General features: G+C 44.2%; 1 protein-coding gene across 2 annotated transcripts in view; it reads right to left on the bottom strand.

Annotated features, from left to right (window-relative positions):
• MED20 (mediator complex subunit 20) overlaps positions 1-15,785 on the bottom strand; it is a 42,315-nt gene that overhangs the window by 25,848 nt on the left and 682 nt on the right. Inside the window, exons 2-4 of one of the 2 annotated variants that reach the window (XR_006885482.1) lie at positions 13,814-13,968; positions 9,051-9,304; positions 7,157-7,429 (exon numbers count right to left, since the gene is read on the bottom strand). Coding sequence is in view for 1 of the 2 variants with exons in the window: in XM_046641519.1 (XP_046497475.1) it covers positions 7,214-7,429; positions 9,051-9,304; positions 13,814-13,968 (625 nt within the window). In the remaining variant the exon portion in view is untranslated. Of the gene's footprint in view, positions 1-5,494; positions 7,430-9,050; positions 9,305-13,813; positions 13,969-15,785 lie in introns of those variants that run through there. The other variant, XM_046641519.1, reaches the window with a different exon arrangement.

The following is a 15,785-nucleotide window of genomic DNA, read 5'->3' as shown; positions in this document are numbered from 1 at the left end:
GTGCTTTTGTTGAGTGAAGGATTTTGGAGCCACTTAAGACTTCTGAAGGAAGGGGTGCTCTCAGAATAGCAATGCCGGCGGAAAAGATTCTCAGTGCTGTGAGCATGTATTAGATCAGTGGTTCTCCAAGTGTGGCCTGTGGAGCTCTGGGGACCCCTGAGACCCTTTCAGGAGGTCCCTGAGATCAACACTATTTCATAATAATAAGACATTATCTGCCTTTGTCACTGTGATGACATTTGCACTGATACAAAAGTAACAATTGAGTAAAATTGCTGCTGCCTTAGCGCAAACGGCACTAAATTGTACCAGCATTCAAGGTATTCTTCACTGCCACCCATTCACAGGGAAGGAGGATACCTGTTTCACTTAAAGAAGTCCTTGATGAAGCACTAAAATTCTTTGTTTTATTAAGTACACATCTTCTCAATAATACTATTCCATGTCACTAAATGGATGTATGCATAAAGCACTTCTGTTCCTTACCTAAGTACAATGTTTTCCTTGAGGAAAAGCACATGTGCAGTTTCTCTGAATTTTGAGCTGAATTAACAACTTTCTTCCTGGAATACCATTTTTACTTGAAAGAACAGCTAACAGATAAACTGTAGTTCTTTAGCCTTGGGTGTCAGACAGATATTTTCCCAAAAATAAACAAAGTGAGCCTGACAGCATTTGTCAAATTCAAGCTCTCAAGGAAAACTTAGAATTTTTGAAAGCTTGTATCCGCCACAGTGAGCTTAATAGCTTCCCAAGATTTTTCTGATGGAGACTGGTAGTGATATTAACAAATATGATATTTTGATATTGTATAATGAAATGTGTCAACATTTAAAAGATCTGCAGTTTTTTCCAAATGACCAATGCATGATGCTACACAATCATGCATCAGTAATAAAAGATCCCTTCAAGGTGTAAAATAAACCAACGAATGTTAATATAATAGAGTACAAAAAGTTCACTGATAGAGTCTAAGATTCCACATTGCAACTAACCTTTAGCGGAGTTGTGACATAGTATCAAATATCCACAATTATCTGAAAAGATTATTAATATACTCCTCCTCTTTCCCAACTACACATCTGTGAGAGGTTGGATTTTCTTCATATTCTTCAACCAAAACAAACTGCAACAGATTTAACGCAGAAGTAGATATGAGAATCCACTGTCTTCTATTACACCAGACATTTAAGAGCTTTGCAAAAATATAAAACAATACCACTCCTCTCGCTATATTTTTGTTTGAAAATAAGTTTTTTCATTAAAATATTTTATTTATATGTGATGAGTTTGTTACTTTTAAATGAGTTAATACTTTCATTTTTTCCATTATAAATTTTAATAAGATAAATATCAATAGATATAACCTACATAAACAGAAGCTCTTACTCAAAATTTCTTTGCAGTACTCAATAATTTTTCAGAGCATCAAGGAGTCCTGAGACTGAAAAGTTTGAGAATTGTGTATTAGATGGAAGCAGAAAGAATAAGAAGAAAGCTATTTTAGGTAATTCAGATATTAAAAGACTCTGCAGAATAGCTAACATATAAGGTTTTATTGTAGCCTCAGAGTTAAGGGCTTCAGTGGTTCATCAGTGAGGAATGGAAAATACAATCAGGGACACTGAACTTTCTTTAAGGACACAACTGGTATGGAGTGCAATCACAATATACATGGCATAAAAAAACACGGTTCAGAGACAGCTACAATTAAGGCTTGGGAGCTAAGGAGAAACAGAGATGGATGTGTTCTACAAAAAAGTTAAAGTCATTTCTACCCTACTTTTTTTTTTTTTAAAGCCCAGCCTTTCTTCCTTTAGGTTGCAGGAAAACAAGTAAAATCTCATCACTGTAAGTACACGTTAAAAACATATTTCCATGTTCCAGAGATGGTCCATACAACTAGGCTTACTGATCTGATTAAAAAAATACACGAGTATGATGAATACTTTCTCTGAATCTTCTTTCCATACTGCTCATTCTCTAGCACAACTACATTCCTTGCATTGGGGAAAAATTTTAACCTGCCACCAAGCAGTAATGACCCCATAACTTCCCAGCTTAAACATCTTAACCAAACACCAATACCTTCAGCATCATTAAAAAAGACACAAGAGCAGAGATGGCATCTGCTTGCCGACAAAGCACTCCTCACATCTATTCTCCCTTGAGCCTCTCAACAAGGCTACAAGGCTATGAAATAGGGAAAGGAGGGATCACTATGCCCACTTTACAGATGAGACTCAGAAAGGCCAACTTGATTGAAGTTACCTGGCAAATTAGGGACAGTATTGTGGCTAGCACCCAGCCATCTGTCTGCTAAAGCAGTGCCCTCTTCCCTTTAGTAGGCTGCCTCGGAACACCTGTCACCTCCACATTTCAAACCCTGCCTTTCCTACATGACAAAAGAGTCCCAATATTGAATTATGTGGTCCCTAAATTCTCTTTTTCAAAGCCTCCAAAGAAAATTCAGTAGAATTCATATCAACCTTAAAAACAGGTCAATGCCATCTGATGAGACAAAAATGTCTTGGGAAATAAAACAGAATGCAAGAGAATTAGGAATCTTTTCCCTAATACTTCCAAGAATTTTTTTTAATTTGCTAATTTCATCACAGAGGTGAGGAACTATTTCTCTGCCTCATCAATCACATCATTCTGAAAAATGAAAATATACTCATTATGCCAAATTCCATTACAACGGAAAACTTTTCAGATCCCATGGAGTATGTCACAATGGAAGAGTAACTCCTGGGGCCACAAAGGAAGCCATAAAGATTGCTTCATACATATTTACTCCTCCTTGTTTCTAATAGGTTGTGTGTATGTGTATGTAGACACGAGAAGGGGGAACCTATAGGAAAACAGTCCAGCTTCCCAGAAACTTTCAGCCCTAAAGGACACTAAAATGAAGGAGAATCCCCGGAGAGGACCTCAGATGAGGGGTCCAAAAGGCCTGGGACAGTCTTGCTCACAATAAGCCAGCTGGACATATCTCACACCTGCTTTCTCTTTATCTTCCTGCTGTTTCCCTTCAGGATCTGTTCTCCCTTTAGAGATTCTTTTTTGGATCGTGGATTTTTGAGATATTCTTACGACCCCTGTAAATCCTATTCCCAAAAAACTGCACATATACACAAAAGTGTGTCTGGTTTCAAAGCGTCTTAGGCCTCTTGAGGCTCCCCTCAGGAGTGGATAACCTGCAGTAACATTGGAACCCTTACTTCAGAGTCATAGTCCGCTCTTACTCCAGCACCAACTAATGATAAATTCTCTAAGCACAATACAGTCTCCATGACCTGGGAGGGAAAGGACAAGTATGTTTTGTTTTGTATTGATTTTTATCTCAAAGTTAATGAGAAAAAGAGATGAAATACACAAGGAAGAGATTTTCCTAGATAAGGCCAAGTCAAGGCTGCACAGCCTCTGGGAGGGATGGTGTCAAGACTTGAGGACTGAGTGATGGTCAAACTACGTGACCTAAAGAGTCCCTTCTAACCCAAGAGACTTGTTTTGGAATGCTCTACACAATGGCAGAAACTCACCTTGGGGGAGAGCCACCCCCAAGAAGTGACTGCACAAAGGCCAAAGAACCAACTCCCAAGAGAGGACCACACTTGCAATATAATTGGTTTCAGCCATTCCACATGCAATTGTGTTTGGGGCCTGCTGCCCAAGGCTCCCAGACAGCAGTAGCAGAGAGGGAGGCTGTGGTGAGGGAAAGGCAATATCGGGAGTTAGAGGTATGGACTTGAGACAGCAAGGCCACATATCAGTCCCACCTGGCACTGGATCTACTGTAAATGTCCTCAAAACGTTCAGTCTATTGTAGACCTTCCTGTCTTGTATTTTGAGAGCTTCAACTCTTGACACCTGGAGGACATGCTTAGGTGGGAATTTCTAACCCCTCCCGTAACCCTCCAGGATGTGGAGAGAAAAATTTCACTAACTACCTCATCATGAAGCCTCAGGAATGAATACTAGACACACTGGGTTGGGGTAGACCTAGTGGTAGGGAGCAGTGGTCAGTCTCTAGGCAATTCCTTCAGTGAAGCAGTCACACCAATACATGGCGGGGGAAATGTGACTACTTGGTACTCAAGACCTGAAGCAAGCAAGCAGGAGGCAGCCTGAGAACCGGGGTACAGAGAATCAGAACAGCACTGGAGAGACAAGGGGAAAGCACAGTCAGAGCAGGAACCATCAATGGACACAGGAAATGGACTAGAAACATATCCCCAAATCCCAGCATCCGTCCTGCCTCCAAAAATTTTGCCATGTGCACGTATCACCTGTGCTATAACTTAACAGTTACCTTTAAATGGACTCTTTTTAAAAAAACTTACCTTCATCCTAAGGAATAAAGTGCTAGCTATACTTCTAACACACAGTGGAATCAAGTATAAGTACTGACATAAAATTGTCTTCTGCATTCCACCTAAAATCACCTGGCACCACACAGAGGTCCAGGTGTCACGCTCTGACACGCTGGTAGCTAGGAGGCCTGCACCTTGAGTTCGGTCCTGACCCCAGCCTCAGCTCCCCGCATGATCTCTCTGGGAGCCACAGTCTCCCCACCTTGTAGTGAAGAACAAGACGAGCCCTAGAGCTGCCCCGCAGAGCTCTGACAGTCAAGGCTGGCCGATTTCTATGTGGTTCTGGGAAAGGTACCCACTGAAGTACTGGTTTCCTAGTCTCTCCTCTTTTATGGGTAGCCACAGATGGGGAGGAGGGTAAAGCACCTGGAAGCAGAAGAAGGAGGGGCAGGAAGACAGTCTAGTGCAGAAGGAAGAATGTCAGATTTGAACCAAAAACACACCATCTCCATTTAGTTGCTGAGTTTAAGTTTTTTTCATTTATAAGCATAGCTATGCCCTTTTTTCCTTAAATTTATACAAATGCTCCTCAACTTTCATTCAACCCCAACTTTCAAAAATTATACACTGACAATCCTAAACTATTTGTGAAAGCCCCATTCAGACCTGCACACACAAGCTACATGACATCTGAGTCCTTCCTGCTAGTGAGCAGTTCAGTTGTGGCAACATTGCTACCCACCTTTTTTAGTGACAAACTTCCTTTAATTGACAAAAAGGACAAAGATGGACAAAGGTACCCAAAGTGGGTACTTAAAAGTTTGATCTGATGTTCACTGGACTGAATGCTGGTCAACTATGTGCTCAAAATACAAGAAAAGAACAAAAGTGAAGAACATTGGAAATGTGTGAGCCAAGCCTGTGTCTAAAAGGCAAAGTAGAGTTAGGGATCCTGTTTATACTATTTTTTTAGTTTTTAGGGAACAAAATCTCTCCTTACCATGTCTAGGTCTAGAGTCATATTTACCACACTCAATTTCTATATATTTTCAGGAACATATTATGTTCAAAATCCTGCCTATATGCTGTCCTATTTCATAAAAGATTTGAGGGAGCCTACAGAAAAATACACAGATAAACCTGGACAAGAGCAAATATAAATCAGACGGCCAACAACATAAAACCTGTGCATTTTATTGTGTGTAAATGATATCTAAAACAGACCTCAATTTTAAAAAAGCAAAAACAAAACAAAGAAACAAACAAAAAAACCAATGCAGAGGACAGGTCCTGCAGTTATAAAGCTGAACTGAGTTTCCTGCCAGCCAAAGATAGAATGGAAACAAGACCACTACCTGATTCTTGCAGAGGCTTTAGATCTGAAAACAATTTCTCTCTAGATGGCTTCGATGAGTGACATTATCCTAATGTACGTAATGTAATACGTACATTAACACGTTTCCTAAGACCATCTCTGCCTGAATATCTCAATGTTAGCCTGACTGGACATTTCCACAGCAGGAGTGGGGTAGGCAGGCAATGCAGGTCAAATGAACACTTGGAGGCTCAAATGAGATGAGGAGCAAGAGCTCAGGAAACCACGAAGCACAGTATAAGTATCAGGTCAACTGCTCTAACCCTAAGCTCTGGGTGCATGAGAACTGGAGGGGCCTTGATCCTGTGACTCAGGCAAGGGGTGCAGAGCTGACTTCCTAGTGTGACTAATCCAACGGAACTGAAAGTGGCTCTGGCATCAGCCCCATCTCAATCCAATTCATAAACAAATGGCTTAGGTAGAGGGGGTACTCTGGGCAAAACCACAGCCAAGGGCATTTCTGGGCATGTCCACTGACCTCCACGTAGGAGCGGCCACTAACTTGGCCCCCATATCCATTTTCTCCTTCATCTTTTAGTCACAGAACCCCGAGTTTTAACTTGGAACATGACCACCCAAATAAAAGGCTCTATGTCCCAGCGTCCCTTTCGGCAAAGCATGGCCATAGCGATTTGAGCAACTCCACATCATATTCTTTAAAAAAGAAACTGCTTTTTCTCTCTCTCTTGCCCCAGTGGAATGTGGACATGGAACTGATGAGTCTGCTTTGACCTTGCGGGCGAGGACAACACCCTAGGGATGGCTGAACAACAAGACAGCCCGAGTTCCTGATGACCTTGTAGAGTGAAGGCTGTCCTGGACCATCTGTACTTACTACAAACGATACAGATTACCTCTGTACTATTAGGAGACAGAAGGATAAACTTCTACTAAGAGCCACTGTACTTTAGATTCTCTTTGTTATAGCAGCTTAGCCTATGGTCTAATATAATTCACAACAAAATGGAAAGATGTCAAGGGAGACTTCAAAGGACTCGGGCAACACCCTAGAAAAGTCAATTCACAACCCACTGCAGCAAACAGGTCAAAAAAATGGCAACCATCAAAGAAGCTGTGCCTCCTACTCCTTCCTAGGAGAGGCCAGCCTATATTACAGCACAGCCGGACATAAAACGCAGCCTTTCTGTGGTAGGCCTAGCCAATCCTCCACAGTTGGAAGTACAGACTGCCTTCCCCAGTGACACTAGGCAGAGACACCCCTGTCCTACCTTTTCCCCTAAAGCAGGAAAGCTCCAATCTTCAGCACTCGTCATAATTACCATTCTTGAGGACAGGCCACCTTCAATAAGGCATGGGGTAAAACAGCTGTTGGAGGACTGTGTGAGGGTCAGGGAAGGGGAGTCCAGAGCCCCAGAGCAAAAGCCACAGCCAGGAACTGGAGAGTGAGAGAAGCCTCCCTGTCTGCCCTGGGTTTCTGGGGTCCAGGGGCCTGAGGGTGCAGCACCTGCTCCTCCTGTGGAGTCCCCCTGGTGACAGAACACAGCCAGACAGAGGCCAGTCACTAACGAATCCCAGCCACCGGCACCTGCTGCTGCTTGCGGATCTTGTTGAAGAGTTCCATGTACTGGACCACGGTATCTGCTGGGCCGTAGACCGCATCGTGTCTGTTCCCAAATACTGCGGGAGCCCCTGGTGTGTGGCTGCCTAGAAAACTCTGTAGGAACTCAAGCAACAGGCTCCAGCAGTCGCTAGGTACCACACAGGGGCCATATTCCACCTGGGGACCAAAAGAAGAGAGAATGAGGGTGAGTGAGGGCAAGGATGAGGTCTTCTGCTTCAAGTGCGCCTCTTGCCCCCTGGTCCCATCTTCCCCAACCCTGAGCCAAAGACACACACCTTCTAGCACAGTATTTCCACAGGAAATACTCAACCAAACACCAAGGATCAGACACATTCAGCATCATTCCCTTTTGGCATCTCTGACGTGCTCATCTTGGAGTTTCAACCCACAGCCCTGCCCACAAGACCCAGAGGCAGATCCAGGCCCCTTCTGATTATCTCAGAACTGTATGGTCTCTACCATGCTGGGTGAAGATTGAAGGAGAGCTCAGGAAAATTCTGAGAAAGAAAATGAAGAGTAAAAGAAATTAAGTGCGTGTGTGTGTTGGGGGATCAGTAGAGGGCAGTCTAGACACACATGCTGCTAAATCTCTTCAAGATCAAAGATTACTCCCAAGGTAAACCCAGCCTGAGCTCTGACCCTAAGAAATAATTTCCCAACCAAGGCGGCATGGGCCAAAAGGTAGACATCTTAGGTTTTTTCATTCCTCTCTCCTAATTTTTCACTGGAGAGATGGCAGGGGGAAATTGTTGGTAACCATACGGAGAAAGAAGTAAAGAAACAGCCGGGGTGTGTCTGTACTGCAGAGTTAGATATGTGAAAGGGTCAGGACACCTTGGCCCCAGGGGCCCCTGGAGTTTCAGAGCAGTAACTACCACTAATGCCCTTTTCTCTGCCTGGGATGCTTCTTACAACTCACCGATCTCCAGGTCTCTGTGCTAAGTCTCCCCTTGGATGCTACTCATGCAGGAGCCTCACAGTCCCCAAAGTCAGCAGGGCTTTCACTGGCCTGAATTCCCAGAGCAATCTCTACCTCTTTCATGGCATTTCTCACAGACTAACTTCAAAAACAGTTTGTGTGTTTCAGCCTTGCTCTCTTACTAAATCATAAATTTTCAAAAGGCGGGTAGCTACAGGTAGCTTAGTTAGTTTTTTATCTCACAGTGCTGGGCACATGGTAGACTGCGGACTGGACCCAAAGCCAGCTACTGCCACATTCTTTCTTTGCCATTTTCAATATATACATCTAGCCGCAAAGATGAAGCCATCACACACCCCTTTCCACCATGAAAGAAAGGAGACAGCGTATCAAAAGGAAAGGCACATCTTTGCTACACAACTTTTGAGACCTATCTTGAAGTGTACTAAGGAGAGGTGTGTGGACATGTGATTTAGGGCCCACCTCCCAATGTTCACTGCACTGAAAGTTGCCCTGTTCTGCTCTAGGACTTCTTGTGATGGGCAAGTGGTCCCTCCACATCATAATTCACCTGCCTCCCTTGACTATCCATTCCCTTCTCCAGCGAGCCAGCCTTCCTAAGCTTGCTTTCTGCTTTCTGCTGTGAACCCAGCTTCCCATTCCCATCCTAGGCTACAGGGTCCCTGGATGACTATGGAAAGGGTAAAAGATGCACAGAGAGGGAACACAGATGCTCTGGAGACAGGGATTGGGGAGGCAAGAACATCAGCTTGCATTCAGAGGCATGTGGAAATCGGCAGAGCCCTTGCCTGAGAATGCCCTTCAGCACATCCCGCTCCAATGTCACCAAGGTCTTACCTCCACAGAGATGCCTCGGGCACTGGGTCCCATTGTGACCGTGCCCACCTTGACTAGGAAGTCACAGTACTGGTAACGGGTGCCCCGGGTCTCAATCTTGCTGGCCTTGGCACTCTGGAAAAAGCCCTTGAGCTTCACCATGAGCACATCAAAGTTGGTGTCGGCAATAAGGCATGGGCCATTCTCAAAGAGGGCGAAGCAGCTCAAAGGATACTCTGAGTTGTGCATCACATACATCAGCTTCCCGGCCTGACCTGCAGGGATGGAGAGCCTACTCAGCATGAAGACCTTCGTCGGCAAACCCCAGAATAGAGTCAAATGCACACGAGGCCAGATGGCAATCTGGCATTAACTGGGCAGTCTTGGAGGGGGGTAGGGGGAATCCCCTCACTGACAGCCTTTTCCAGAGATGAAGGGAGAGGAAAAGCAGGCAGGACAGCAGATGGCAAAACCCACCCGCTCCACAGAAAAGGGTGAGAGGCCCACAGGGAACCTCGATGAGACTAATAATGGTTTAATTCTTTTTTTTTTTTTTTTTAAAGATTTTATTTTTGTCCTTTTTCTCCCCAAAGCCCCCCGGTACATAGTTGTATATTCTTTGTTGTGGGTCCTTCTAGTTGTGGCATGTGGGACGCTGCCTCAGCGTGGCTTGATGAGCAGTGCCATGTCTGCGCCCAGGATTCGAACCAACGAAACACTAGGCCGCCTGCAGCTGAGCGCGTGAACTTAACCACTCGGCCACGGGGCCAGCCCCATAATGGTTTAATTCTTAAGTTGAGCGACAGGCTCACAGATGGATGCTTAATGATGATGATCAATAACTCACAGAGACTTTATATACAGTCTTTTGTATAATCATGTATTACATAACAAGGAAAATAAAATAAAAGTACCAGTATTTGAGTATGACAAATGAAGCAGATGCTCTGTTCTTCTGTCCATCCCTACCTTCCCTGGCGTCCCCACTCTGTGATACAGGAAGTGGCCCCACAGAAGCAGCAAAGGGGAGTATCTGGCATAAGGCTAGAAGGGTAGGCCAGAACCAGGCTGGGAGAAGTCTTGCCTTCCAGGCCTCAAGAAGTTTGGACTTCTTCCTGAAGGCAACAGTGAGCCCTTGGAGAGTTTTAAGATGCCAGCCAACTTAGGAAGCAAGCAGCACAACTTTGGCAGAAAGAACTCAGGATCTGGAATCAGAAGATCCAGTCTGAAGCCCCAGCTCACCCCTTCCACTCTCTGAGAAATGAGTTTTCTCATTAATTACCACAGGTTTTCTGTAAGAGGGAAGGAAAGCTACATATATTTGCTTAAGTGGGAAATGGAAGAAGGCAAAAAATGGAAAGCAAGATTCTTCTCTCAAACATTACAAGAGTTATGGATAGACTGCCATAATCGCAAACATTTATTAACTACTTAAACTCTTTCTAGCTCTGTGCTAGGGTTCAAGGGGCATACAAGTAGAGGATTTAGCCCCTGGCCTCAAAAAGCTGACACTCAACAGACAAAGAGGCAAAAAACTTTTAAAAAGACAAAATAAGGGGCCAGCCTGGTGGCACAGTGGTTAAGTTAGCACCCTCTACTTTGGCAGCCCGGGGTTCAAGGGTTTGGATCCCGGGTGTGAACCTACACACTGTTCATCAAGCCATGTTATGGTGGTGTCCCACATACAAAATATAGGAAGACTGCACAGATGTTAGCTCAGGGACAATCTTCCTCAAGCAAAAAGAGAGGATTGGTTGGGGCCAGTCCCATGGCCAAGTGGTTAAAGTTCTGCATCTTTTGCTTTGGTGGCGTGGATTTGTGGGTTCACATTCCCGCGCGGACCTACTCCACTCATCAGCCATGCTGTGGAGGCATCCCACATACAAAATGGAGGAAGACTGGCACAGATGTTAGCTCAGGGATAATCTTCCTCAAGCCAAAAAAAAAAAAAAAAAGAAGACTGGCAACAGATGTTAGCTCAAGGTCAATCTTCCTCACCAAAAAAAGAAAAAGGAAGAAATAAATAAAAGACAAAATAAAACAAAAGTGATTATGTGGGATAGACCAGAAGTCTTTCGGAAGGAAGGAAGACTTCATGGTAGGAAGAGATCAAAGTGGACAAGAGTCAGCAGAAAACACTTTCATGGAAAAAATAGGACCTAAACTAGGATATGAAGGATTCAGCCACACAGAGAAGGAAAGAAGACAGTCTAGGCAGGAATAAGAAGGTAGCAATGCAGAGTGAGGAGACAGGTGGGGCAGGGCAGGGGGCACTGTGACTCCTCTATACATACCTCTGCTCTGCACCACTTCCTGATCACAACAGGCTCTGCACGAACCTCCCCCCATCCTGCCCAACTGCTTGCTGCCAAGTCACAACTTTTACCTCTTTCTAAATCTAGTTCAAAACATTTCAACCCTCAAAAAGAAAAAGGACATCAAAGCTGATCTGCCATTCTGTTCCTGTGCAAATTTGCTGGAGTTACATATTTAATCCATACTATGAGTCTGCAGGTGTTGTTACTGTCTTGAAAATATTTTGAAAGTCAACTAAGGTTTTGGGTTTGTTTATTTCTTTATTTATGTTTTGAGGAAGATTAGCCCTGAGCTAACATCTGCTGCCAATCTTCCTCTTTTTGCTGAGGAAGACAGGCCGTGAGCTAACATCTGTGCTCATCTTCCTCTACTTTATATGTATGATTGGCTTGCCAAGTGTTGCCATGTCCGCACCCGGGATCCAAACCAGCAAACCCTGGGCCACAGAAGCAGAACATGCTAACTTGACCACTGTGCCATCGGCCCGGCTCCGTAAGCTTTTGTTTTTAATGAAGATGGCACTTCCAGTTGTTTGTAAACAATACCATTTTTTTAATCATAACAAAGTACTTTCACATCTGCCCCAATCTGTGAAGGAAGCAGAACTAGTGTTACTGTTCCCCTTTTACAGATGAGGAAAATGAAGCTGGCAGGTCCCAGGCCAGCAGCAGCAGCAGCACCTGTAAACTTGTCAGAAACGCAAATTCCCCGCCTCAGCCCCAACCTTGTGAATCAGAAACTCCTAGCATGGGGCCCAGCAACCTGTGTGTTAACAAGCCCTCCTGTGATGCTCATGCTAGTCAACTGTGAGAACTTCTGATCTAAAGGCACAGAGGCAGTAAACAGACAGAACTGGAACTCCAAGCCAAGCCTCTGACCTTCAGCTCATCACTCTTTCCGTTGGCTGCCACTGATGTGGTGTCTCCCCAGCTAAACGACAGCTCCTTGAAAGTAAAGGTCTGATCAGGAAAACAGCTCACACAGGTAGTTTTCACAGAAGTAGTGTGCCATCTTATATCTACATACAAACGTCTTGTTTTCCAAATGCTTTCACAACTTACCTCTTGTGTTTCCTCCTTCCTTCTTATGGAAGGCAAAATAAATGGTAACACTGCAATTTTATCAATGATGAAACTCAGTACAGCTCCGACCTACCATTTATTAAATACTTATTACATGACAATCTCAGCTCTAAGTGCTCTGCATGTATTAACTTACTTAATTAGCACAAAAACACTAGGAAGTAAGTACTATAACTATCTTCACTTTAAAGATGAGCGAACTGTATTAAGGAAGGGTACAAAAACAGAGTCCACACCAGATAGCTTCGTTAGAGGGGATTTAATACAGGGAGCAAAACACAGGGGTTGGAAGAACTGAAAAACAAACAGAATAGTGAGGCCACCCAAAGATTAGCAACACAGGGAGCCACTACCATCGCTAAGGCTGAAAGGAAAAGGAGAAGATGTGATGTTACAAGACCCAGGAACAAAGGCTGCCTAGCAGGAGCTGGAGGCAAGGAGCCAAGCCACTGCCCAAAGCAGAGGGAGAGGGAGAGACATACTGTGGCCTCCCTTTCTCCCGTCTTCTAATCTTCCCCAGTGCCTCCCACTGACCAAAGGTAACTGAAAGGGGGCCTGGCAGATATAGTGTGCAGGCCAAGTGCAGGGAACAGATCTATGGGAAAATAGGCAAATGACTGACACAGCAACAGTCACAGGCTGTGGGACTTACCTAAAGTTGCAGTTAGCACGCGGTACAGCCAGTACTTAGTTACCTGGTTCCGTGACCTAGGCTCTTAATCACTGTGGTATAGAACCATCTAAAGTCAAGTTACTGCAGAGCCAAGACTAAGAGAACTCAGGTTCCTTAAGTCATATTCAAAGATCCTCTTTGCCTCCCTACCACCACCACCATCCACAGCCCATCTCACATCTCAATACATTTAAAACAAACGTGGATTCAGTGGTCAATGTTACGGTAATAAGCTGGCCAAGGGCACTGGCTAGGTGTGGGCAACAGGAAGGCTTTCTGCAGGAAGTTCTAAAAACTCTAAAGCTCTAAAAGAATCATATACAGAGACTTCTGAGACTAAAAGGAGTCTTTCTCAAACTTTAGAGTGTATAAAGATCATCTGGGGAACTTGTTCAAATGTAGATTATGAGGCCTGCAGTACCAGTTGGTAAGCAGAGCCAGGAATCCGCACCTTTAACAAGTAACGCAAATGATTTAGTCAGTCAGTGACCAACCCTCCAAGAAACACTGCTCTAAGAATGTAAAGTGTAAAAAGACTAAAACCTAGGCCCGGTCTAAAAGATGAAGGACCAAGAATTAAAGAATTCAGAAACACATGTGCCACATGTTCAAGAATACCACTCTTAGCAGAAGAACAGAAAGATTTCAATGAACATGAACGTCGATCAATTCCAAGCCAGGTTCCACCCATCCCGCAGATCCCGCACACTGACCTTGACTGCCAAGGGTAGAGGAAGCTGTGTGGTAGGTCTCACAGTCTACACAAAACGTTCCTTGCTTCTCTGCCCCAAGCATCTCCAATTTCCGGGTGAGGAGCTCCACGGTCTGCTGGACACTCTTGCCCTCAGCCACAGGCATCTGGGACACACTGGAAGGGAGAGGACCAAATATCAGTATGCAGAGACACACGTGCACTTGCTGAGCCACTCACCCACAGAATCACAGCTCATCAGGGCCAGGAGTTACCTTCCAGACCACTGACCCTGACCCCTTCATTTTAAAGGGGAGAAAATACCACCATCCCTGAGAACACCATTAAGAACTAGAGCACACGTGTCACGACTCTCAGAGCCGTGCAGTGAACTTCCTATCTGTCATACCAGCACTTCCTGAGTGTGAGAAGATTTTAGGTGGCACACGGACCAAGCATTTGATAACACCGCGTTGTATAATAAGCTTTGCAGTTCTTTCAGTTCTGACTATATCAAGGAGAAAGCCTCAATTTGGGATTAGTATACTTTTACCAACTCTCTAACACTTTGAATGTATGCTGTCCAGTACAGTAGCCACAAGCCACATCTGGCTATTTACACTTAAACTACTACAACAAATTAAATTAAAATTTCAACTCCTCAGCTGCACCCACATTTCAAGGGCTCAAGAGCTCAACAGTGGCTGGGGGCTAGGGTACTGGACACTGCTAATATAGAACACTTCCATCAATGCAGAAAGTTCTATTCCATAGCTCTAGGATCAAAGAGAAAGGAAGCCTCAAGTTTATAATCTTTGGGGATGAGAGGCAATAGTATGTACAAGAATTTAATGAAAACAATGAAACAAAAAATGTTATTTCCAAGATTTCCTTCTATGGTGACTAAAACTGGCTTCCCCTTTAGAGGGGTACGTAACAATCACCAAGCGCCAACTACGCGCCAGGCAGTGTCCAAAGGCCTTCAGATGAATTAACTCTTCAAATCCTCACAACAGCCCTATAAGATGTGCTATTATTTATCTCCTTGTTACCAATGAGGAAACTGAATAACTTGCATAAGGTCACTCAGCTTGGTGTGGTGTAGCCAAGATTCAAAGCCAGGCAAGCTGGCTCCATGTCTATGCTCTTAACCACTACACAAGACTGCCTCGCAAGGGATATAGTTGCCTGTTAAATACTTTAAAGGAAAATAAATAGATTTAAAAGAAAACATTAACAAATAATAGTACAGGTGGTACCTGGCTATGCAAAAATCATAAAGACGGTCACATGTGACAAAGTTGGGGGACACTTCATTACTTTAGGATCAGTCAACTAAACAAAGCTATAAAAGTGGAGTCCTGATGTTGCTAATGATCGTCACTACTCTCCATCAGGAAAAGCACTGATAAGCAATGATGATGATGTGCCTTATTTTGAAATATCAGAATCCCTAAACTGATGCTACTGGGGTCAGAAATCCTAGGAGTCTGAAAAAGTTGATAAAGGTCCCAAGAGACAGAGTCTTTTCCTCTGTCTGTCTTCTCTATTGCAAGAGCAGGGGCCTCCAGGGTTCCATGACTCTTGCTGCAAACTTTGCATTCCCATCCCTCATACATGCCCTTATACAAGAGGACTCAGAGGAGACTCATTATGTCAACTGTAGGAATCAAAGGTGCAATCACTGACAAACCTCATGAACCTGGGCCACCAGGAGTAGTAGTGCCCACAGGTTCTTATAGACAAGCCTATGGCCACTGCCTTCAGATATCCTGGCCTCCAGCCCTCTCTGGCTGGAAAGACAATCACACTTCACGATAAAAAAAAAAAAAAAAAAGCCCTGAAATCTAGCATTTTGGAACTAATGATTCCAAGAGCATCAGGCCCATACCTCTCCCGTCACCCAGACTTAAAACATGTCAGCGATAAGTCCAGAGAAACTAGACCAACCATGTAATTAAACATAGTAGGAAACGGTCCCGAAGAGATGAGGC

This window comes from Equus quagga, chromosome 15, assembly GCF_021613505.1.
Source record: "Equus quagga isolate Etosha38 chromosome 15, UCLA_HA_Equagga_1.0, whole genome shotgun sequence".
NCBI lineage: Eukaryota > Metazoa > Chordata > Mammalia > Perissodactyla > Equidae > Equus > Equus quagga.
Note: the sequence above shows the minus strand (reverse complement) of the source record. Positions and strands in the feature narration are given on the sequence as shown.